Source organism: Harpegnathos saltator, unplaced genomic scaffold (genome assembly GCF_003227715.2).
Source record: "Harpegnathos saltator strain DR-91 unplaced genomic scaffold, Hsal_v8.6 scaffold16, whole genome shotgun sequence".
In the NCBI taxonomy this organism is placed as follows: Eukaryota; Metazoa; Arthropoda; class Insecta; order Hymenoptera; family Formicidae; genus Harpegnathos; species Harpegnathos saltator.
Genome location: NW_020229939.1, coordinates 1,912,145 through 1,931,060, shown reverse-complemented (window position 1 = coordinate 1,931,060; position 18,916 = coordinate 1,912,145). Strand labels below are relative to the sequence as shown.

At 34.5% G+C, this 18,916-nt stretch overlaps 4 protein-coding genes across 10 annotated transcripts; 2 read left to right on the top strand and 2 right to left on the bottom strand.

The window, feature by feature from the left end:
- Positions 1–1,161: 1,161 nt before the first annotated feature.
- Positions 1,162–9,093, bottom strand: Vps15 (vacuolar protein sorting 15). Of its 5 annotated transcripts, XM_025296786.1 has the most exons (18): positions 8,914–9,093; positions 8,318–8,498; positions 8,090–8,233; positions 7,856–8,010; positions 7,462–7,652; positions 6,463–7,208; positions 5,928–6,236; positions 5,433–5,816; positions 4,958–5,281; positions 4,397–4,726; positions 4,148–4,313; positions 3,931–3,942; positions 3,360–3,482; positions 3,067–3,262; positions 2,704–2,869; positions 2,351–2,621; positions 1,773–2,106; positions 1,162–1,462 (listed from the first exon to the last, which is right to left on the bottom strand). In XM_025296786.1, exons 1-18 carry the CDS (start codon positions 9,003–9,005, stop codon positions 1,252–1,254), a joined length of 4,335 nt encoding a protein of 1,444 aa, XP_025152571.1. In that variant the 5' UTR covers positions 9,006–9,093; the 3' UTR covers positions 1,162–1,251. The 5 variants fall into 5 exon arrangements, with proteins under 5 accessions (XP_025152571.1, XP_011135514.1, XP_025152569.1 ...); XM_011137212.2 differs by lacking the exon at positions 3,931–3,942 and having other exon boundaries at positions 3,360–3,470; XM_025296784.1 differs by lacking the exon at positions 3,931–3,942 and having other exon boundaries at positions 3,360–3,443.
- A 333-nt stretch (positions 9,094–9,426) lies between these two features.
- LOC112588124 (putative nuclease HARBI1) lies at positions 9,427–10,875 on the top strand. The gene is made up of 4 exons (XM_025296789.1): positions 9,427–9,471; positions 9,539–9,674; positions 9,784–9,949; positions 10,210–10,875. The coding sequence occupies exons 3-4, from the start codon at positions 9,869–9,871 to the stop codon at positions 10,852–10,854; spliced, it is 726 nt and encodes a 241-aa protein (XP_025152574.1). The 5' UTR covers positions 9,427–9,471; positions 9,539–9,674; positions 9,784–9,868; the 3' UTR covers positions 10,855–10,875.
- Positions 10,876–11,437: 562 nt separating this feature from the next.
- On the bottom strand, positions 11,438–13,873 carry LOC112588125 (uncharacterized). 2 transcript variants are annotated; one of them, XM_025296791.1, is made up of 4 exons: positions 13,574–13,873; positions 13,208–13,322; positions 12,317–12,492; positions 11,438–11,949 (listed from the first exon to the last, which is right to left on the bottom strand). In XM_025296791.1, exons 1-3 carry the CDS (start codon positions 13,674–13,676, stop codon positions 12,423–12,425), a joined length of 288 nt encoding a protein of 95 aa, XP_025152576.1. In that variant the 5' UTR covers positions 13,677–13,873; the 3' UTR covers positions 11,438–11,949; positions 12,317–12,422. The 2 variants fall into 2 exon arrangements, with proteins under 2 accessions (XP_025152576.1, XP_025152575.1); XM_025296790.1 differs by lacking the exons at positions 11,438–11,949; positions 12,317–12,492 and adding an exon at positions 12,499–12,976.
- A 1,054-nt stretch (positions 13,874–14,927) lies between these two features.
- epsilonCOP (coatomer subunit epsilon) lies at positions 14,928–18,496 on the top strand. Of its 2 annotated transcripts, XM_019841386.2 has the most exons (4): positions 14,972–15,073; positions 15,752–16,240; positions 16,365–16,715; positions 16,783–18,496. In XM_019841386.2, exons 1-3 carry the CDS (start codon positions 14,972–14,974, stop codon positions 16,671–16,673), a joined length of 900 nt encoding a protein of 299 aa, XP_019696945.1. In that variant the 3' UTR covers positions 16,674–16,715; positions 16,783–18,496. The 2 variants fall into 2 exon arrangements, with proteins under 2 accessions (XP_011139037.1, XP_019696945.1); XM_011140735.3 differs by having other exon boundaries at positions 14,928–15,073; positions 16,365–18,496.
- The last annotated feature ends 420 nt before the right edge of the window (positions 18,497–18,916 follow it).

The following is an 18,916-nucleotide window of genomic DNA, read 5'->3' as shown; positions in this document are numbered from 1 at the left end:
CCTTTGGTATTAGAGTAAATTTCATATATATCATAAAATATCTTTATTCCTTAACCCTCCTTAACACACACATTTTATGTGCTCGAGTAACATCATTTTGTCGAAGGTATATTATCGAAAAATTTATCTGAAATTTATACGAGTCACTTATTGCAAGTCGTAATCATTGCCCTTTTTCCATTTTGTTTTTAATAGGATTTTCATGCGTAATTTGAATTTACTATTTTTTTTTACTGGAAGGAACTACACCAGTATGTCTGGGAGGCGCTTGATGTTACTCTCGGGGTTAACAACACGAGCTTTTTTCTTACTTTTTTAACTCTAAATGCGAGATGCGAGTGCGAGGCTAAAGTACACATTTGCTACTTCGATAGAATTACTCGGGTTAATTCGTCAATTTCGCGAAAAGCCGGTGATCGACACGTCTTAAACCCGTGTTACAACAACTGCCTAATAATACATCAATAATACTCTGAGTTCTCCTCCTTAGCGCGTACAAAAATAAACTATGTACATTATTATATAGCAATGCGAGCTTGCGCTCAGTTCTCTTAAGAAATGCACGCTCCATGGCGCAGTCGTAATCACCGGTATAATCTTAAATAATATCGTGTATATATTACGTACACTATATATAAATAGATACACAGTCCAGGATCACAGTTGTAGTACAGCACGGCGGTAACGTGCGTACATCGATGTTTGAAATAATGTCACTGTTACAGTTTAAGAAAAAAGCAGCAAGCAATTATCCTGGCAATGTCCAGGATAATTGAATCATAACAAGGAAAGTCCGAAATTCAATTGAATCGTATTGTTCTTTTACTTCTACAGCATTTATCTATAAAAATACATTTGAAAATCTAATTCTGAATGAACGAGGTCGTTTGATTTGCGGTTGACTCAAGTAATACAAATATGGTACCACCGTAATCTTCGGCAATTATGACAATGATAAGCACGAAGTTGTGGAAAACTATATAATTGTTAATTTCACTAGGATATTGCATTATCTTGTTTTTATATATCATAACATAATAATCCCTTAAATGAATTGCATTATATATAATATACGCGGACATCGCCAGGCATCGCTGAGTAATCTGCTTGGACAATCGTGAGGTAACCATTGTTTCTTACTTGGATCACAACGTTTCGTTATTGTAGAAGACCGACTCCACGGTGCACTGAAAAACCCTTAGTCATCTGAGCGAGGAACTTTGGGGTCGTGTTCGGGAACGAGGAATATAATCATTTCCAGACTTGTATCAGGCCATCCGTGCTACCTGTCAGAATGTACGTGTTGGTCATCGCTACAGCGGAGATTGTATCGTGATGGCCGGAGGGTGGGGTTTCGGGGCCGCTTTCCTCCATGTTCCTGCTGGCTCCACTAAAGGATGGGGTAGAATCATCGCCCACCAACAATTCAACCACAACGTTCGACCCGTCTATCACACGTTGTCTGTAGAACAAAGAAAAATTTTAAGTTTAATAAAAAATGTTTTCTACTGACATAAATAAATTATTTGTTTTTAATAAGTGTAATCATATCAAATGTATATCATATCATGCATATCATATCAAATATCATGTGATTTAAAAATTATTTATAATGTATATTTGTAACATTATGTATATAACATGTATTAAAAAAAAAATTTAGAATTTTCATAAATAAATACTAAGAAATGGATTCTTTTCTTACAAAGTAATGGATATACGTCTATTAGATGAAACATTTAATCATGAATTCATTAATTGATTATACTGACTCATATTTCGATGAATTCAGCCGACGTACGACATCGTTAGCGGCAGGCAAGGCGATATAAGACGCGGTGGGCATCTTCAAGTCCCAAAAACGTAACTTCATGTCGGTACCGCCAGCCAAAAGGAAGCCCGAGCAGTCGATGCATCCAGCATACAGGGCACACACGCTGTTACCGTCTTGGTTGTTGGTTAACGCCGGGGTTTTGGACGCCCATAGAACTAGTTGTTGATGATGGGTTTCTAAATCCCATATGGAAATCTCGTTGTTACCTTGCACCGCTGAAATAATCCATGAAGGTTCCGTCGGATGCGTGACCACTTTTCGCACTCTATGCCCTAAAGATATTAAGAAAAATTATATTTAGGTATCATAGTTGCGCGACTATATGTATATACTATAGAATATACTATGCGAATATTTCAAGTTTATTAACGTTTAACGTGAGTTAGGATCTAATAAAATAAATAAACAAAAACAAATATGTATATAAAATATCAATAAGTCGAGTATAAATATAGATTGCAATTTTGGTTCTTATATCTTTATTCTCTATATCTTTGATAAGATGGAACAACTTACCGTTTCGATGTTTGATTTTCGTTATTGGTAGCTGAAATCTCAGGTCCCAACAAGTATGCATGCCTGAGCTTGTGCCGAGCGTCAACCACTGCTGATGACTGTTCACGCAGAACGACGTGATGACCCCATGTTTCAAATCATTTTCTAAACGCCACGTTGTACCAGGACATCGTAAATCCCAACCTACCAACGACCCATACAGCGAAGCGTACACGAGAACTGACTGTGAGCCGGAATCTAAATATTGAAGATCGACGGCGCATCCTTCTTCCTGTTAAATCGATCGCAACATATTTTTTTTTAAAGAAAGTACTATGTGTCAAACATTCATTATTACAAAGACTTGTCATCACCTGAATATCCAACTGACGTGTGCCGATCACGCTCATTTTACTGGAGTTTGGTTCGATCCGAACTACAAATACCGTTCCGGATTGACTCGCCGAACTCGCCAAAGACTGCCCTTGGTCGCACATAGTTAAACCAACCAGCGGGCCTCCTCTGTGCATATATGTTTGCCTGTTCAAAACACAATTTAAGAAATTAATATCACGGTAAATCACGATTAATATGAAAAGCTAGTATCACGATAAATAGACCAACAATTCAGACACTCCACTCATTCAGATTCTGTTTATACCTAATTAGACGCATATTTTCCGACAAAGATATTATCAATACATAAATGTTCCGAAAGAAAGGAGAAAACTTTATACCTAGAACGATTAGCAATATTCCGTCCTTCCATTTTGCTAGCGTCCCAGATCTTGATGCATCCATCTGAAGAGCTACTCGCAAATAGAGAAGTGTCCACTATCGAGACCAGCCTGTTCACCGCGGCCCTGTGCTCATGAAGATGCGCGACTGGGATTCCTCGGGGTCTCCAATCGTTGGGCAGCAATCTCTTAGAGCCTTTTGGTCATCATCGGATAATGCAGGAAGAAACATATTACAATATATTTTTGAGCTACGAAACACGATGTAACTCAAGGATGGACTTTTTATTTACCGCTTTCCCAAGCAACGTTGGCCCAGTGCTGCGCCCTCAATGCCGCTGCGTGCTGCTCTTGCTTGCGGCATGTTAATTGTCGGACTTCAAGTCGACATGGTGCGCATCTATCTGCAAAACCATCGACCATTTAAGGCTCCTGGCTACCCGCCGTGGGTCTCTAGTCTGATGGCGTCAAAAGCGAGAAGATACGTGCTTCAGTAATATGAGTTTCAGGTTGTTTCTATGTCTGAACTGAAATGTTCACAAAACGTCGGAAATAAATCCGATATTGAATATGGAAACCAAATCAAACAATGCAATATTCTAAAAATTCTTGCAAGAAATACGTTGGAATAAAAAAGGTATATCTATAAAATGACTTGCAATGGATTGAGCAATAGCAACTGTAGATCTTTTTTTCTTTGATCTGACAATTAATAAATTATTGTAAAATTAATATGACATGTCTTTTCAGTCAATTTTTTCTCATGATTCTGCCATATGGCATATAGTATTGTGGCAATTTATTGATCGCTCAACTAAAAATGTTTTTTTTCAAATCTGCTCAATCAATTGTAGATATTATTTCATAAACATGAATCTTGAAGCAAAATTCTTTGAACAAAATTTGTGCAAATTTCTTTTCAATGTATTTTATAAAAATTCTGATCGTGTATTTTCTTGCTTCTGACGTTACAAAACGAGATTACCACGACGAGTAGCCAAGAGCCTTAAAGCCTTTGCATATTTTCTGAAAACACTTTCCGACGAATTGATATTTTAATATACGTTCTAATTTCACTTACATTGTATATAAGATCGCTCGTGAAGGGAATGATCGTTCATGAAGGAATTTATACTAGCCATATCCGGCAGGCAATGCTGTGGAGACAAATGGATGTCTCCGCTGTGTATGCTCTGGCTAGGGCTACCGCTGCTTCCGGTCATGTCCGACATTCTAACGATAGCATGCTGCGACGTGCGACAGAGATTATTATTGATCGGCAGAACGACGTGAAAGACGAAAGTTCAGCGATGTTGCTTCTCGACGATACCTGGCTACTGTCTTGAGCTGCGAACATCGTACGCCATTCTTGATTCATCGTCGCGTACGTGCCAACGCTGTCCGACGTTCTTCGATCTGACCTCTTGAACGGTGGTAAAGATAAGTCGGTCTTAGCATCAGGATACAGCATGACGATATGATGTCTAATCCGATCCTTTATTGCGTTCAACTCCAGCTTTCCGTCCGCGGGTTTGGCAGTATTCTGCTTAGTGTCCGCGGAGTTACGATACTTATTGATTTTTGCCAAGTGCAATCTCATCATCAACAACTGATCTTCAACCGCCTCCGTCATCGACTCCGAACTCAGTCGTCTGAAAAGCTACAAACAATTGTTCGAAACTTTCCTCTTTTTTTCGAAATGCTGACTCAATATACAAAGTGTTCAGAACTTTTACAACTTGCGGGAATATACCGAAAATCTCTCAAGGGAATTTGTTTATATCAATTTCAGATCAATTTGGAGAAAATCACTCTGAGAAGGCGCTCCTGAACATTCCGTGCATAGCGATATATTGAGATTTGTATGTGTATTAATAATTGCGTCACTTACATTTCTTAACGAAGTGCTCATGGTGTTATATTGCGGCATTATGCCTGTCACAGCTTTTGTTCTAATCGCTTGTCTTTGTTCCAGCACTTGGAACAATTCCTCCACGTCATTATATCTCACCACCGAATCGTACACTATTCTGGGTATAGGAGAAACAAGGGCTTCTAGTAATAAGATCTCCTTCTCTATCTGGATCAGCGGGTGCTTCAGATATGGCTGAATCATCGTCTGAACCTTGCATTGGACGTCCACCACATTCAGAGTTCTCGCCGCCGCGGATATAAATCCTACGGTCGCATGAAGTATCCAAAGATTTGGATGGACCTGCGCAAGATGGTGCAATATATAAATCATTCGTGCCAATTCGATATTTATCATGCGACTTAAAATATTCCTCATTTGATGTCATCACTATGTCACATGTTATCTTATATGTTATATCAAGTGTTACATACTGTGTCATATATATACGTACCAAAAATACCATAGTTTCTCCTAGTAACTGATAGAGAGCAGATTTGTGCAATAGACCTAATTCGGTGAGCGTTGCCATAGCGTTTATAGCCTTTGCTATTACAAATTCCTCAGGATCGGTTAAACCTTGCTGCAGAAGTGGCAATAATATAGGGCTACTATGCCAACCTACGTAAGCGGCGACACCGACTATACATTCAAAGAAGGAACCCCTCAATTCCTTGTCTTCCTTGTCGTTTAAAAACGTAATAACATGACTAAGCAAAATATCATTAGCCTTTTGCTTGCCGAAAAATACGCACAACTTGTTTATTCCGTTTTCCATTAGAGTCTGTTTCACTAAATTCTGTGAGTCTGTCAATAACATGGACACCGATTGTTGGACCTAGACGGGTTGGAAAGAGATAAGAATAAAAATGCATAGAGCATCATTAAGAGATAAAACTTGATAGAGTTTCGAAGATCGAAAATTCAACTTGTAAATCAAGCATCGTACCATCTCGTGTAAGGTTTGTAGTTCGCTGTCATAACTGGGCTTTGGTCCCTCTTTGTTGCCCAAGTTGGACAAATGAGCATTCTCCAGATAACGCAGGGCGATATGTGCCAGATGTGCGATATTCTCCGCGTAAGCTGCTCTGACAATAACTGCCTCGTCTTGAGTTATTTGCGATAAGCCTGGTAGAATGTACTCGGGGAATATATTCACGTCCGAAGGTGGTATTGATTTCACAAGATGCAAACACTTCGTTAAAGTGTGTATTGCCGACACTCGCACTCGTGGCGCCGGGTCGTGAACTAAAAGGAACTGTGTAAAAGAGAAGAGAATCGTAAATAGTTTGCACTTTAAGATCGCAGATCAAATATACATATTTAAATGGAAATAGAGAATAGTATATTTTAATATTTGATAGGATATTTCGATACTTTAATAAAATATTTAAGATACTTTTTAATGGAATACTTTAACATATTTCTACTATTAAAAAGGATTTCGAAAAATTTGCATCCCCATTCGTAGCCGTATTACTTACGATGTAAGGCAATATTCTATCGAGAATCGTCTCGTCGGAAACATTTTCAGCAAGTTCCAGTAATATCTCCAAGCTGTGCAACTTGGATTGCGAATGATGTAATCCCCTGATACAAGACGTAACGAGTTGAGTCACGATAACAAGTCCTTCTAGAATTTCAGTCAACATGGCAACTGGTTTCTCGGATTCTGCATCGCACACTTGTTTACGATCCTCTTCGGACGATTTGAACTCTGGTTCTGTTTCCACCTGAACGTCACTTTCAATATCTTGCCCAGTGTTCCTCGCGTCGATTTGATTTAAATCATTCTTATCAAAGCTTTGATCACTATCAACCTCCACCATCGTATTTTCCTCACTGTGACCGGAATCGTCTCTTATCGATTCCACATTACTCTCACACTGACCGGCTTTTATGGTTTCCGCGGCTTTTGTCATACTTGTTTTCATCCGTTCGTTCTCCTCTGCCCGCAATATACTAATAATATTACCAATATCTTTTTTTAATCTATTTATCTTTTCATCCGGCGATAAAATGGGTGCGGCGGAGAAGATGAGCATGTAGGACTGCAGAAAGGAGTAAAAGTATTCCGGGAATATGATACCGCGAGCTTGAGACAAGTAAAGCTCCGCACTCTTCCTGTTTGTTGGATTTCTTTCCAGCATTGAACTAAGAAGATCTCGTATTCCTGAGTCATCTATACTGTCCAAGTGTTTACTCACAGAGTATTCGTTGTTCCTGTATGCTTAATATTTTAATGCAGATTTAACTTATTAGTAAAACTTTTTATACTTACAGAGCTGGCTTTCTATATATTTTTTATATTCCATTATATTCTTTTAATCATCTCTTATTTTCAACAACAGATCTTTAGTTAATAATTTTAAGGAATATTAAATTTTCCTAAGTTAAATATTGGTAATTGAATGTTTTTTCCTTAATATCCAAAGCCAGTGCTATATTAGCAACCAAAATAAATGTTATACATACATACATACCCAAAAGTTGTGAAAAATCAAATGGTGGATGGCCTTCGTTATATAATTCTGTTAAAGCACAGCCTGCGGAAAAGATATCCATCATAGGATGCAAGTCACCCGTTTTTACTTCTTGTTCTGGTAATAATAATGTATTGTTCAATTCCGAAGATAGCGTTTTTACAAATCGTTCAGGTGCTATATAACATGTCCTGAAAATATTAACAAGAATTTTATCATTATCTTATCATTATAACATAATACATACATATATACATAATAGTACAATATAAAAGAAAAGACATGAGTAAGATAATATTAACACTATTATATAAGTGTACACTAGTATAAAAGTGTAGGAGATAATAAATACAAGAAAAAATATAGGAAAGATAAAAATAATAAAGAATTTTACCTTCTCCTAGATGTGTCAAAGAAGTATGAGAAATCCGCAGGATTATCTTCTGGTAAATATGTTGGTTTAAAACTAGCAAAATCTGTGAGTAATACCCAGTTCCAACTGGTTATCATAATGTTCTCCAATTTTATATCACCATGGCAAACTCCAAACTGTAAAAACAGAAGCATATATTATTACTTTCAAAAATTATAAGCAACACAATAGTACATTTTAATAAGCAGTATGTACCTTATGAGCCTGGTGAAGAGCATACAATACTTGAAAAGTGACCCATTTTTTTTCTATACTTGTTAAAAATGGCCTAGTGCTGATCCTATCATAAAGAGAATATTTCACATATTCCCGCATTATTGAACCTGCTTTTTCTGTGAGCTAATACAAGCATACAATTAATTCTAATCGCATACTTAAAAGAAGAAATATATATTTATAATTATTCACTGCCATAATGCTTACAATCATTCGCTGAAATGGTAGGCAGTTGACGGCTGAGGCTAATTTGGATCTTATTTCTTCCAATTTATCCTTGTAGGCTGATAATGGCAATGTTGGATCATGAATTACAAATACTTTTACCACTATCAGACCCTCCTGGCTACGGGCCCGAGCAACTTTGAAAAACCTAGTACTTCCTAAACTGCAATTGACCAAAGATTTTATGAATTAGTCTCATATTATTTGGCACTATCTCAAAGTCATTCTATATTGCACAATATTTTCTCAATATTTTCCTCAACAAGTATGTCGCCATATCAACATGTTATTGTCTTAATATTAATAGAACATCAATGCTAGTATTAGTGAGACCGTCATCACACTATGCTGAAGCAAGGATGGTTAACAATAAGATAATGGAAGATTGTCAGCAAGCAGTGAAGTTTTGTATATATTCAATAGCGATAATTAAAATATTATTATCAGTAATAACATGAATAGCTCGCCATATGATATCTTTCTTATCGTATGCCAGCAACAGTTTGACATGTAGCTTGTCTTGATGCACAACTAGCAGGGAGTATACGTGCAAAGCGAAACGATTCGATTGCACTTACTTTATATCGAACAATAAGTCGCTGTGATCCGTCAGATAGTGTTCTACCGGATATATTTGGCTGGGCGCAATGCCCACTAATTGATTACCCATTTTGCTAAGATGATAGAAGAGGAGCTTAGATAAAACTGATGTATTCAGCGTTCATTTTGTACCGACTTCGCGTTGTACGGGTACAGTGTAGCCAACATTATAGCGTTTTTCATTGGGAAAATGAGTGCGCACTCAATGCGCACTAGTCGTGGACGATGTGGTTCATTGGGAATTTCAGTGCACATTAAAATCATGCGTCGTGTTTCATTGGAAAATGTAGTGTCGAGTTTTTGCACTTTCGTGCACAAATTCGGCACGAGCTCGGAGAGATGGTGTCGGTTGAGTGCAAAACATGGCGGCGCAGAACAGAGATGTTTTGAATGAACAAACGTATGTGATAATTTCGGATTTCCTTTCATCTTCATCCAGCAGTGATGAAGATGAGTATTTTCTTCGAAATCCGAGGCGAATTGTTCCTAAAATGAAAAACTTTTTGCAAATAGTACATCAATATTCCGATCACGACGTAAGTTTATTGTTATAATTTAGCTTGTGAAAATAAAAGTAGAAAGTAATTTTTATTTTTGTTGTAGTTCAAATCCCAGTTTCGAGGGCAACAGCATATGATATTATAAATAATTTCGAAAATTCGACGTTCTATTCTGGTGATACAAGCCACGGAGGTATTAAACCGTCCTCTGCTGAATCACACGTTTTATCTTTTTTGTGGTAAATTTTACATATACATGTATAGTTTTTAATTCATCCACCACTCATATTATATATATATATATATATATAATATTAAAAAGATTTCAAAAAATATTACTTTGTATAGGTTTGCAGGAAATAAAGTGTGCTTAAGAGATGTTGCACAAAGATTTGGAGTATGCGCTACAACGATTTTTCGACAAAATAAAAAAATGATGGATTTTCTATGCGATATAGCTGGAAACGTCATCAAATTTTCTGACAAAGAAAATACTGCAAACGAATTCCTTCAAGTATGTATATTTAATTAATGTATTTTAATGAAGCTAAAGCTAGCAGCCGATTCATAGCTGAATTATGAAAGCAGTAGTTTTTAATTATTATTTAATAAATGTCAATTTCTTGTTAATTAATTATTTAATGCTAAAAATTTTTCTATTATTCTTTAGTTCTAAACAGTGCTTATGCGAATTTGCTACTAGTTTCAGCTTTATTGTATTTTATGTATGTTTTTCTAATGAGTTATTTAATGTATATGTATATAAAATTGAAGATTGCAGGATTTCCGAAAGTTCTTGGCTGCATTGATGGGACTTTCATTAAAGTCCGAACGCCAGCCCACAAAATAAAATCGACATATGTAAATAGACATGACATCCCTTCGATAACATTGCAGGGCATATGTGATGCTCGAAAGAGATTTATAGATACATTTACAGGAATCCCGTCGAAAATTCACGATGCGCGCGTACTCAAATTATCAGATATATGCGACGAGTTGCCAGGAATATGTGAAGGCGGAAAATATCACATTCTAGGCGATGGAGCGTATCCAATAAGAGAATGGCTTATTATACCATTTAAAGACTACGGAAATCTGTCTGCAAAGGATAAACAATTTAATAAAATGCTGTCTGCGACTCGAGTATTGATCGAGAATGCGTTTGGACTGTTGAAAGGTCGTTTTCGACAATTAATCGAAGTAGATCTACATACTGTTGATAAAATATCAAAATTTATTACATCATGTTGCGTTTTGCATAACTTATGCATAGACAACAACGATAACTTTGATGTTGATATTGTTATAGAAAACAATGAAGATTATAATAATGAAGGCAGAGGTCAACAAGAAGCTCTATTACGAAGATTAGGGGAAGTAAAAAGAAACCAATTGATGAATGTACTTTTTCCATGAAATAAAAATTAATACAATATGAAATTATCAAACGTTTATTTGTCCTGTGGCAAATAAGTACATACTTTCCAATAAAAAGCAAAACATATAAAAACAAAGCATATTTTTTTTATAACACGTACATATTAATTATTTTTTCAAAATTCATATATTATATCTCTTATTTATTTCATAAACATGTAATTTTTTAACATACACGCTTTTTCAAAAAGTTTGATTGTAAAATTAAATAACACTGTTTTAAAATTAAATAACACAATAAGTTTACTTTATACTGGTTCATACTTAATAGTCTGAGCAGTACTATATCTTTCGTAAAGTGCGAAAATCAAAATATGCATACGCTAATATTAAAAACCAGTAATATTAAAAACAAAGACATACAATTAGTAAACGTACAAAATTATAAGAGAAAAAAAAATAATTAAAATTATATATCACATCCAGCGTTTTAGTTAGGAACTTTCATATTAACATATGGTTCAGGCTGATTTTACATTAGTCTTTCTTTGGTTTTTTTTAATATTTGCTTGTTTCTGTATCATCTTACTTTAGTTCCCACTACTTTTGTTTGGCGAACAACTCCCGTATTAAATTCAACTTTTCTTGGTGACGTCTTTCTTTTGCCGCTTCTTTATTTTTCCAGTATTCCATCCTTTTATCAATATCACTTGGTTTCGATTTTTTTGTCTTCGGTGGTGAGCTATCAGTAGAATGTGTAGAGGCACTATCATTGCAGATTTCTTGTATTCAATTTAGGATATTTAACGCTCCTTGCATTTCGCAACACCTCGGGCTCAATACTATCGTCCGAATGAGCAATTTTACGCAATTCTTCTTCGAATGGTACATCCTCTCTAGAGCTGCCTGATTTAGAGTTGTTCTCAACTGCTTATTTTTTCCTTTTGAGAACGGTTTTATACCGATTTTCAACTTGAAGAGGAGTTTTTAATACGTCCAACATCGTCAGCATATCTTTTGAAATTTGCGCCCACATCAATTTTTTAGTTTTGAATTTTTTCATGGGACCAATATCCGACATATATGTTTCATATTTATCGAGAAGAAACGATGTTCCTGAATTGCTCCAGTAATCTGAAAATCACGTTGTTTAATGATTAATACAATAGTCTACATTATAGCACCAGTAAACCTATTAGTAGGTATTACAATAATGTAAAAATTTTGTGAAGTCAAAGATTTTAAAAAATCTTTTATATTTTATATTACATTTTTCATATTATATTTATTTCATTTATATTATATTTATATATATTCTATTATACATATATATTGTATGTATTTTATTTGTTAATAACATATTTAGATTATATTTATTAACGTATCATTCTTCGTTTCGTATCGTATTCATTTTCTGCTCGAATATAACAAATACCATATTTTATAGTACATTATCATAGTGCTATGAATAGTCGTAAATGCTTTATTAAAACAGATTTACCGCTACTCTTCTTTCCTTTTTTATCGTACTCCTGCGATTGTGATTCATTCTGATCATATTCCTGTGATTCAAAGGATTCAAACATGAGTGCTTCATTTTCTTTATTCTACTCCGATAGCTGATCTTCATTGCTGCGATTATCACCATGAATATTCGCGTGGAATATCAATTGTTCTCTGTAATACAAAATATATTGACATTTTACACTGCCATATACAGGGTGAGTAAGGATCCTCTGCAACAAACTTAGACAGATTGTTTGGAAAGTCATTCTGATTAAAAAATGTCATATGAATATAGATCCTATTCTTAATATTTACAGACCTCAAATGTTCGACAGAATTTGACAATCACTGCTACGATGGTGTAATAAAAGTAATCAGATTCAGAATAAACACTTTGAACAACTCCTGTAAACTGTCCGCAAGGATACTTGAAGAAATAAATGCAAATTCATTTCATAACTGTACATGTCACCTAAATTTTACAACTTCTGTAACTATGTAAATATTAAGAATAGGACCTGTGTTCATATAACATTTTTTACTCAGAATGACCTTCCAAACAATTTGTCAAAGTTCGTTGCAGAGGTCCTCTGACTTACCCTTTTTTTTAATTTTTTTTCTGTTGTGTACATTTGAATTCTGTAGAACTTTGATTCTTTGAAGAAATAATGAAAAACAAGATTGCTTGGAATTAATATATGTATATAAGAAACTGAAGAGTTCCTGTTTACCCTAAAGTAAACTTACTTATTTTTTTAAAGTAAACTTGTAAAATAAAATGGTAATTATATTTTATAAAATAAACTTTGCTCTTAACTTCTTAATGTGCTTTTTCGGAAGATTTTGATAGCTTGCAATTAATACATCTCAAAAAAATTTTACTTACTCATCTTCAATCACTCGAGATATTTCTTCAATTTTCTGATTTTCGCTTCCATGTAGAACACACAATCCATTTTTAATCACAAGTTTTATATATTGTATGCTATAGGTATCGTCATCTGAAATTAATTGACACAAGAATCAATAATATTCAGTTAATATTCTTTTATGTATATATTTTTGAATATCAAATGAATTGTGTTTTACAAGCTTTACAAGGGGTTATATATGCATTCAAGTTTTTCGAGTAGACAATATCCAAAAACTATTATGTACATAAGTACATATGTCTTTGCCGACAATTTATTTATACTACGGGAATAACCTCAAAATCCAAAATCATGCAAGTCCTATATAATTCTATACTTACTCATTATTTTATTGTATAACTCTGTTTCGCTTGATAGAAGTTTTAACGAGAGCATGTCATTATTGACTTTGAAAGAAATGCTTAATTCTTCTGATTGTTCCATAGTGAAGTTTACGTTAATGCATATATTTTCTTTCAATCCGAGGCGAATCGGTTCTTATGCGCACTCATCAAGTCATGAGTGTTTCATTGGGCGTGCAAAAAAACTTGCACTGTCGGTAAACTCGGGTAGTGTCGCCTAAACTCCACGAGTTCTTAATGCGCACTCAGTGCATCCCAATGAAAAACGCTATTAGTCTATCGATACTCAATTTAGCGTTTTTTTACTTATGATTACCACACTTGTCAAATATATATAGGGTGCGTTCGGGGAGACACTAGGGTCGGTATTCATAATCAGGTCTTATATTTAAGACTGCCTTAAGTTTGCTTTCAGATATCCCATAGCCAATGAAATAATTTGTACAGCATCTGAAGATAAACTTAAGGTCTGTTCTTTTTTGAAGGACTTTTGAACTAGTACGATAAGTTGGAGTAAAACAGATATATTTTTCTCTAATTTATCGTACTACATACACTAGTTAAAAAATTCTTCGAAAAAGAATATACTCACTATTAGCGCTATTTAGAATTAAGGATTGTTCGCAGAGCTAACAATGTTTGTTTGTTTGTTTGTTGTATGACTGCTAGAAGGCGACAGACTGATTGATATGCCAATTTATTAACGCTAAAGCCCTTTGCACAATGCCAGGCAACAGGTAATAAGAATAAAAATAGACCAATCACAATAGATTATTCTTGTAATAGTAGATTGTGATTGGTTTATTTTTATTCTTATTGCTTGTTGCCTTGTTAGCTTGTTGGCATTGTGCAAGGGGCCTTAAGCCCTAAACACAATGCCAGGCAACAGGCAATAAGAATAAAAATAGACCAATCACAATCGACTATTACAAGAATAATCTATTGTGATTGGTCTATTTTTATTCTTACTGCCTGTTGCCTGACATTGTGTTTAGGGCTTGACAACCGCTATCATGGCGTCACTAATGATAACGTGTACATTATTGGTCTGTTTTAATAGCGCTAAAAATGTCTCCTTGAACATATCCTTCGAAATGAATAGCGTTGATGATAGCGTGTAGTTTGTTCTTTTTAGCTGTACTGTTGAACTGCAATTCTCTTATTTGATTCATATTAGTACGGAATACAGTGTGAATTCGCCATTATCTTCAACCAAACACCACATGTTCTTCCTAGAACGTGTGAGTGGCGTTGGAGCATCTATTGTATGCACAGAGCCATCTATTGAAGAAAAAGAAGAAGTTCTTCCTAGAAACTTTTATTAAGAAGGTAAAATAAAAAAACTAGAACGGTGCCGAAGTGACCAGAAGTGACAAGATGGCACGTCAGCAGCAGGATATCGATGAACTTTTCGACGTGAGAAATCATTTTTACATCGGAAATTATCAGCAATGCATCAACGAGGCGCAAAAAATCAAGGTAAATTTTTCATGAATTATATTTGTTGTAGGCTCTATATTACACTTCGTTTAAATTTTTGACACAAGCAGCAATCATCTGACCCTCTTAGCAGATGCTCTTACACGTTGCTTCACTGACATTTTCCTGCTATTAATCAAATTTTATAAATTAATCATGTGCAATTATAGAAGAATAATTATCAAACAAAATTCGCCTCCTATAATCCAGAAATGGAAGATTAAATAATCAAATTATTAAATAATAAAATACGATATGATACTCGTTTTTTATATGTGCATATATATATATATGTATATAGTATGTATGCATAGTGACGTGATTATTTCTGATCTAAAAAAGAAAATGTTATTTTCCAGTATTATAAAAATGTTATGCTTATTCCATGTTTATATATTTAGAGAACATTTACATACTTATTCAATTATCAGAAAATATTTTGAGTAATATTATAATAATGAAAGAACCTTTATTTATTACAAAGTTACTGCTGCAATAAAACTAGCTTTCTCTACATCTGTTGAATTTATGACAAATATATATAGTTATTTTAAGAGACATTGCACTGTTTACTTTAACATTTTAACACTATTAATTTTTATTATAATTATTTTTAGATGTTATTGTCTATTCTGTACAATTATAAATTAAGTTATTTTACTTAATTTTTCTTTTCAGCCATCCTCACCAGAAGTGGCTATGGAGCGAAATGTATTCCTTTATCGCGCCTATATAGCACAGAGGAAGTTTCGGGTAGTGTTGGATGAGATCAATAATGCATCCCCACTGGACTTGCAGCCATTAAAGACCTTAGCCGACTACTTTGCCAATCCGCATCGTCGGGAAGCCATAGTAGCCGAGCTAGATAAAGCAGCCAGCCATTCAAATTCAGATAATCACAATTTCCTGATTGTGGCTGCAACTATTTACTATCATGAAAAGAATCTGGAAGCTGCACTGAGAATATTGCATGATGTGGACCACTTAGAGTGTATGGCGCTGACATTACAGATATATCTTAAGATGGATCGTCTGGATCTGGCTCGCAAGGAACTCAAGGCGATGCAAGAGAAGGACGACGACGCCACCTTAACTCAGCTTGCTCAGGCATGGTTAAACATTACTAGTGGCGGCGATAAACTTCAAGATGCCTATTACATTTTTCAAGTGAGAAAAACACCAATTTCTAAATAAATTAAGAAAAAATGATCATCTCACAGTTCCATTTGTTTCAATAAAATTGACTCAAAAATTTTCATGTGCTAATAATAATCGATATAAATTATTTTAGGAAATGATTGACAAACATTCGAGCACGAGCATGTTGCTGAACGGACAAGCTACCTGCTTTATCGGACAAGCTAAATATGAGGAAGCAGAGACCGCCTTGCAGGAGGCTCTTGATAAGGATAGCAATAATCCAGATACATTGATCAATATGATTGTTCTTTCCCAACATATGGGGAAACCGCCGGAAGTGGCAAACCGTTATCTGAGTCAGTTAAAAGACTCCCATTTAGAGCATCCCTTCGTCAAGGAATATTTGCAAAAGGAAATCGAATTCCATAGGCTTAAAAAGCAATATTCTTCTTCCGCCTGAGTGCATCTGAGCAGATTATGGCATTCCGTGGAATAGAGATCGGTAGGAGTTGCGTGTCGATCGTATATAGACAGATCTAAGAATGGCTTACAAGTGAGATTGATTCTAGTGATCTGAGGGCCTCCCAAAGAATGAAGCTTGTCCTGTTCAGCTAGGAAATCTTCTTCTGGATATTTAACAGATAACAGATATTATATAACTATGCAGTGCATTCTGAACTTAGCGCAGTTTAATTGTTGAAATATGCATTTCTGTTATGAAGTTTCCTTTATTAAAGAGCGGCGGTGTGCATCCACGCGGTTTTAGCTTCTAGGCCTTCAAACACGAGATATACATCTTTCACGATGATAATACGCATATATTGGATTCCAAGCATTCTAATAACTTTCCGCAAGAAAATGTAGGAAACACACAATGACTCTTCTCTAAGTAGATTTTCTTTATCTCTGCGTAGATGCATTCTTAAATTTAAAGATTTTGGTTTTCCATTAAAGTAGCTGGCGGAAAATAGGAATACATAAGAAAATTGCATATGGGCGATGAGGACGTTCGAAATCGTAAGACCAGAGCCGTGCTAATTACGCGACTGATAAAAAATCACGACCTCTTGTTCATTTTGTCTTAATGTTATACGTATATGTATATATATACATATACATGTCATAATCACACACAAAAATATGGCTGCCATTTTATAAAACTATAAGTTATTAATAAAACTAAATAAAACATTAGTTTCATGTGCAATCGTCTCCTTCATATTGATATTCGTATTACCAATTTAGAGAGATGTATAGATATAAGTGAAATATTGAAATAAAATATTTCATACAATTATAAACATACAAGCTGCAACTGTCTTTCTGCACTTCTCAAAATACCTTGATGTTTGTACGTAACTTATTTGTTAAAAGCAGCCTCGTCAACATTTGCTATCGAAAATTTATTCATCAATTTCTATTGATTTCTAATATGCAATTAATACTAACTAATTTTACGAATAAAGCTTCTACTTTTGTACTGTAAAGAAAGAGAGAAAAAATCGACATCAAAATCAATGCAATATATTTTTGAGTCTTTTTTAGTTTATAGACGAACTCGCGCAAGTAATTGGGTATTTGAGGACTTAGTATAAAATGAAGCATTAATTTGGAAAACGACACAATCATATTTTATAACGTGACAATACCGGTGAAAAATGGTGCGAATTAAAAAATTTTTAATAAAACTTCAACCAATCGAGTTCGTAAAATTTCAACAAACTCGTGTAATTTTCAAAATTAATGGCACAAATAATATACAGACATTTGTAAAACAATTTAATTTTTTTATTGGTGGCGGTGGGTTTCAAAGAACCATACTATACGCAACAGAGCACACTGATTTTACAACACAATAAGTGTCAAACTATACATAAAACCATTTTTGTATTAAGTCTTGTCTGTGTAAACGCGTGTTCGGTAATATATACATAAAATTATATTATTTCGGATATATTTAACGTACGAAGCATATACCAGTTATCATTATGATTAATAGAGTAAGACCAAAGTGTATGTTAACATCGTTAAATTAATGTTAATCAAAGGCTGGATGCATCGAGTCTACACGTGATATGACTCTCTTATTTAAGTTATTAAAAAAATATCCATTATATAATCTTATAATTATAGATTAATTCATATATATTCGATATTCTCTTAAACTAATATCACAATGGCTCAAGACAGTCGAGACTTCTAATGTTTGTGCATGTGTCTTGATAAATTGTATGTATGAAAGTACTCTTCGCCAATTTTAACGGACTTTGGGTGTTGCGGTGCAACTAAAACTGAGATACTTTTTTATTTATATTTCCTCACATGTTTAGGGATTGAAATAATAGTTTAAAGGTATTCCCTCACAATCAATTTTACCGAATTTCTCTCGAAATTTGTTCGAAAGAAATTCGGTTTCAATTCCTAAATGTACGAGAAAATATATATAAAAAATATACGTTTCTTTTTTAATTGCTCCACAACGTATGCAAAGATCAACCATCAAAATTTGTGAGCGTCATTTCCACAGGTTTCTTCATTAATTTTTTGACAGAAAAACCGCTTTGCATATGCATAACTACATGATAGATAACGCAGTTTAAATTCATGTCATATATAAATCTGGAAAATGTTCTCTCGCGTCTTCATGAAAAACTTCGAAAGTTCACGTGACCATTGGTCTTCCTTAAATCCATAACAAATATA

Bases quoted from the DNA above. Each gene is read 5' to 3' on its own strand.
- LOC112588124 (XM_025296789.1), top strand. From the start codon at position 9,869: ATGATGGATTTTCTATGCGATATAGCTGGAAACGTCATCAAATTTTCT. The intron at 9,950-10,209 runs GTATGTATATTT...ATAAAATTGAAG, and splicing joins CTGCAAACGAATTCCTTCAA to ATTGCAGGATTTCCGAAAGT.
- LOC112588125 (XM_025296790.1), bottom strand. From the start codon at position 13,676: ATGGAACAATCAGAAGAATTAAGCATTTCTTTCAAAGTCAATAATGAC. The intron at 13,323-13,573 runs GTAAGTATAGAA...AATTAATTTCAG, and splicing joins GTTATACAATAAAATAATGA to ATGACGATACCTATAGCATA. The intron at 12,977-13,207 runs GTAAGTAAAATT...ATTTCTTCAAAG, and splicing joins TCTCGAGTGATTGAAGATGA to AATCAAAGTTCTACAGAATT.
- Vps15 (XM_025296786.1), bottom strand. From the start codon at position 9,005: ATGGGTAATCAATTAGTGGGCATTGCGCCCAGCCAAATATATCCGGTA. The intron at 4,727-4,957 runs GTAAGTGACGCA...AATTGTTTGTAG, and splicing joins TGAGCACTTCGTTAAGAAAT to CTTTTCAGACGACTGAGTTC. The intron at 4,314-4,396 runs GTATCGTCGAGA...CGCACGTCGCAG, and splicing joins CAGCTCAAGACAGTAGCCAG to CATGCTATCGTTAGAATGTC.
- epsilonCOP (XM_011140735.3), top strand. From the start codon at position 14,972: ATGGCACGTCAGCAGCAGGATATCGATGAACTTTTCGACGTGAGAAAT. The intron at 15,074-15,751 runs GTAAATTTTTCA...TTTTCTTTTCAG, and splicing joins ACGAGGCGCAAAAAATCAAG to CCATCCTCACCAGAAGTGGC. The intron at 16,241-16,364 runs GTGAGAAAAACA...AAATTATTTTAG, and splicing joins ATGCCTATTACATTTTTCAA to GAAATGATTGACAAACATTC.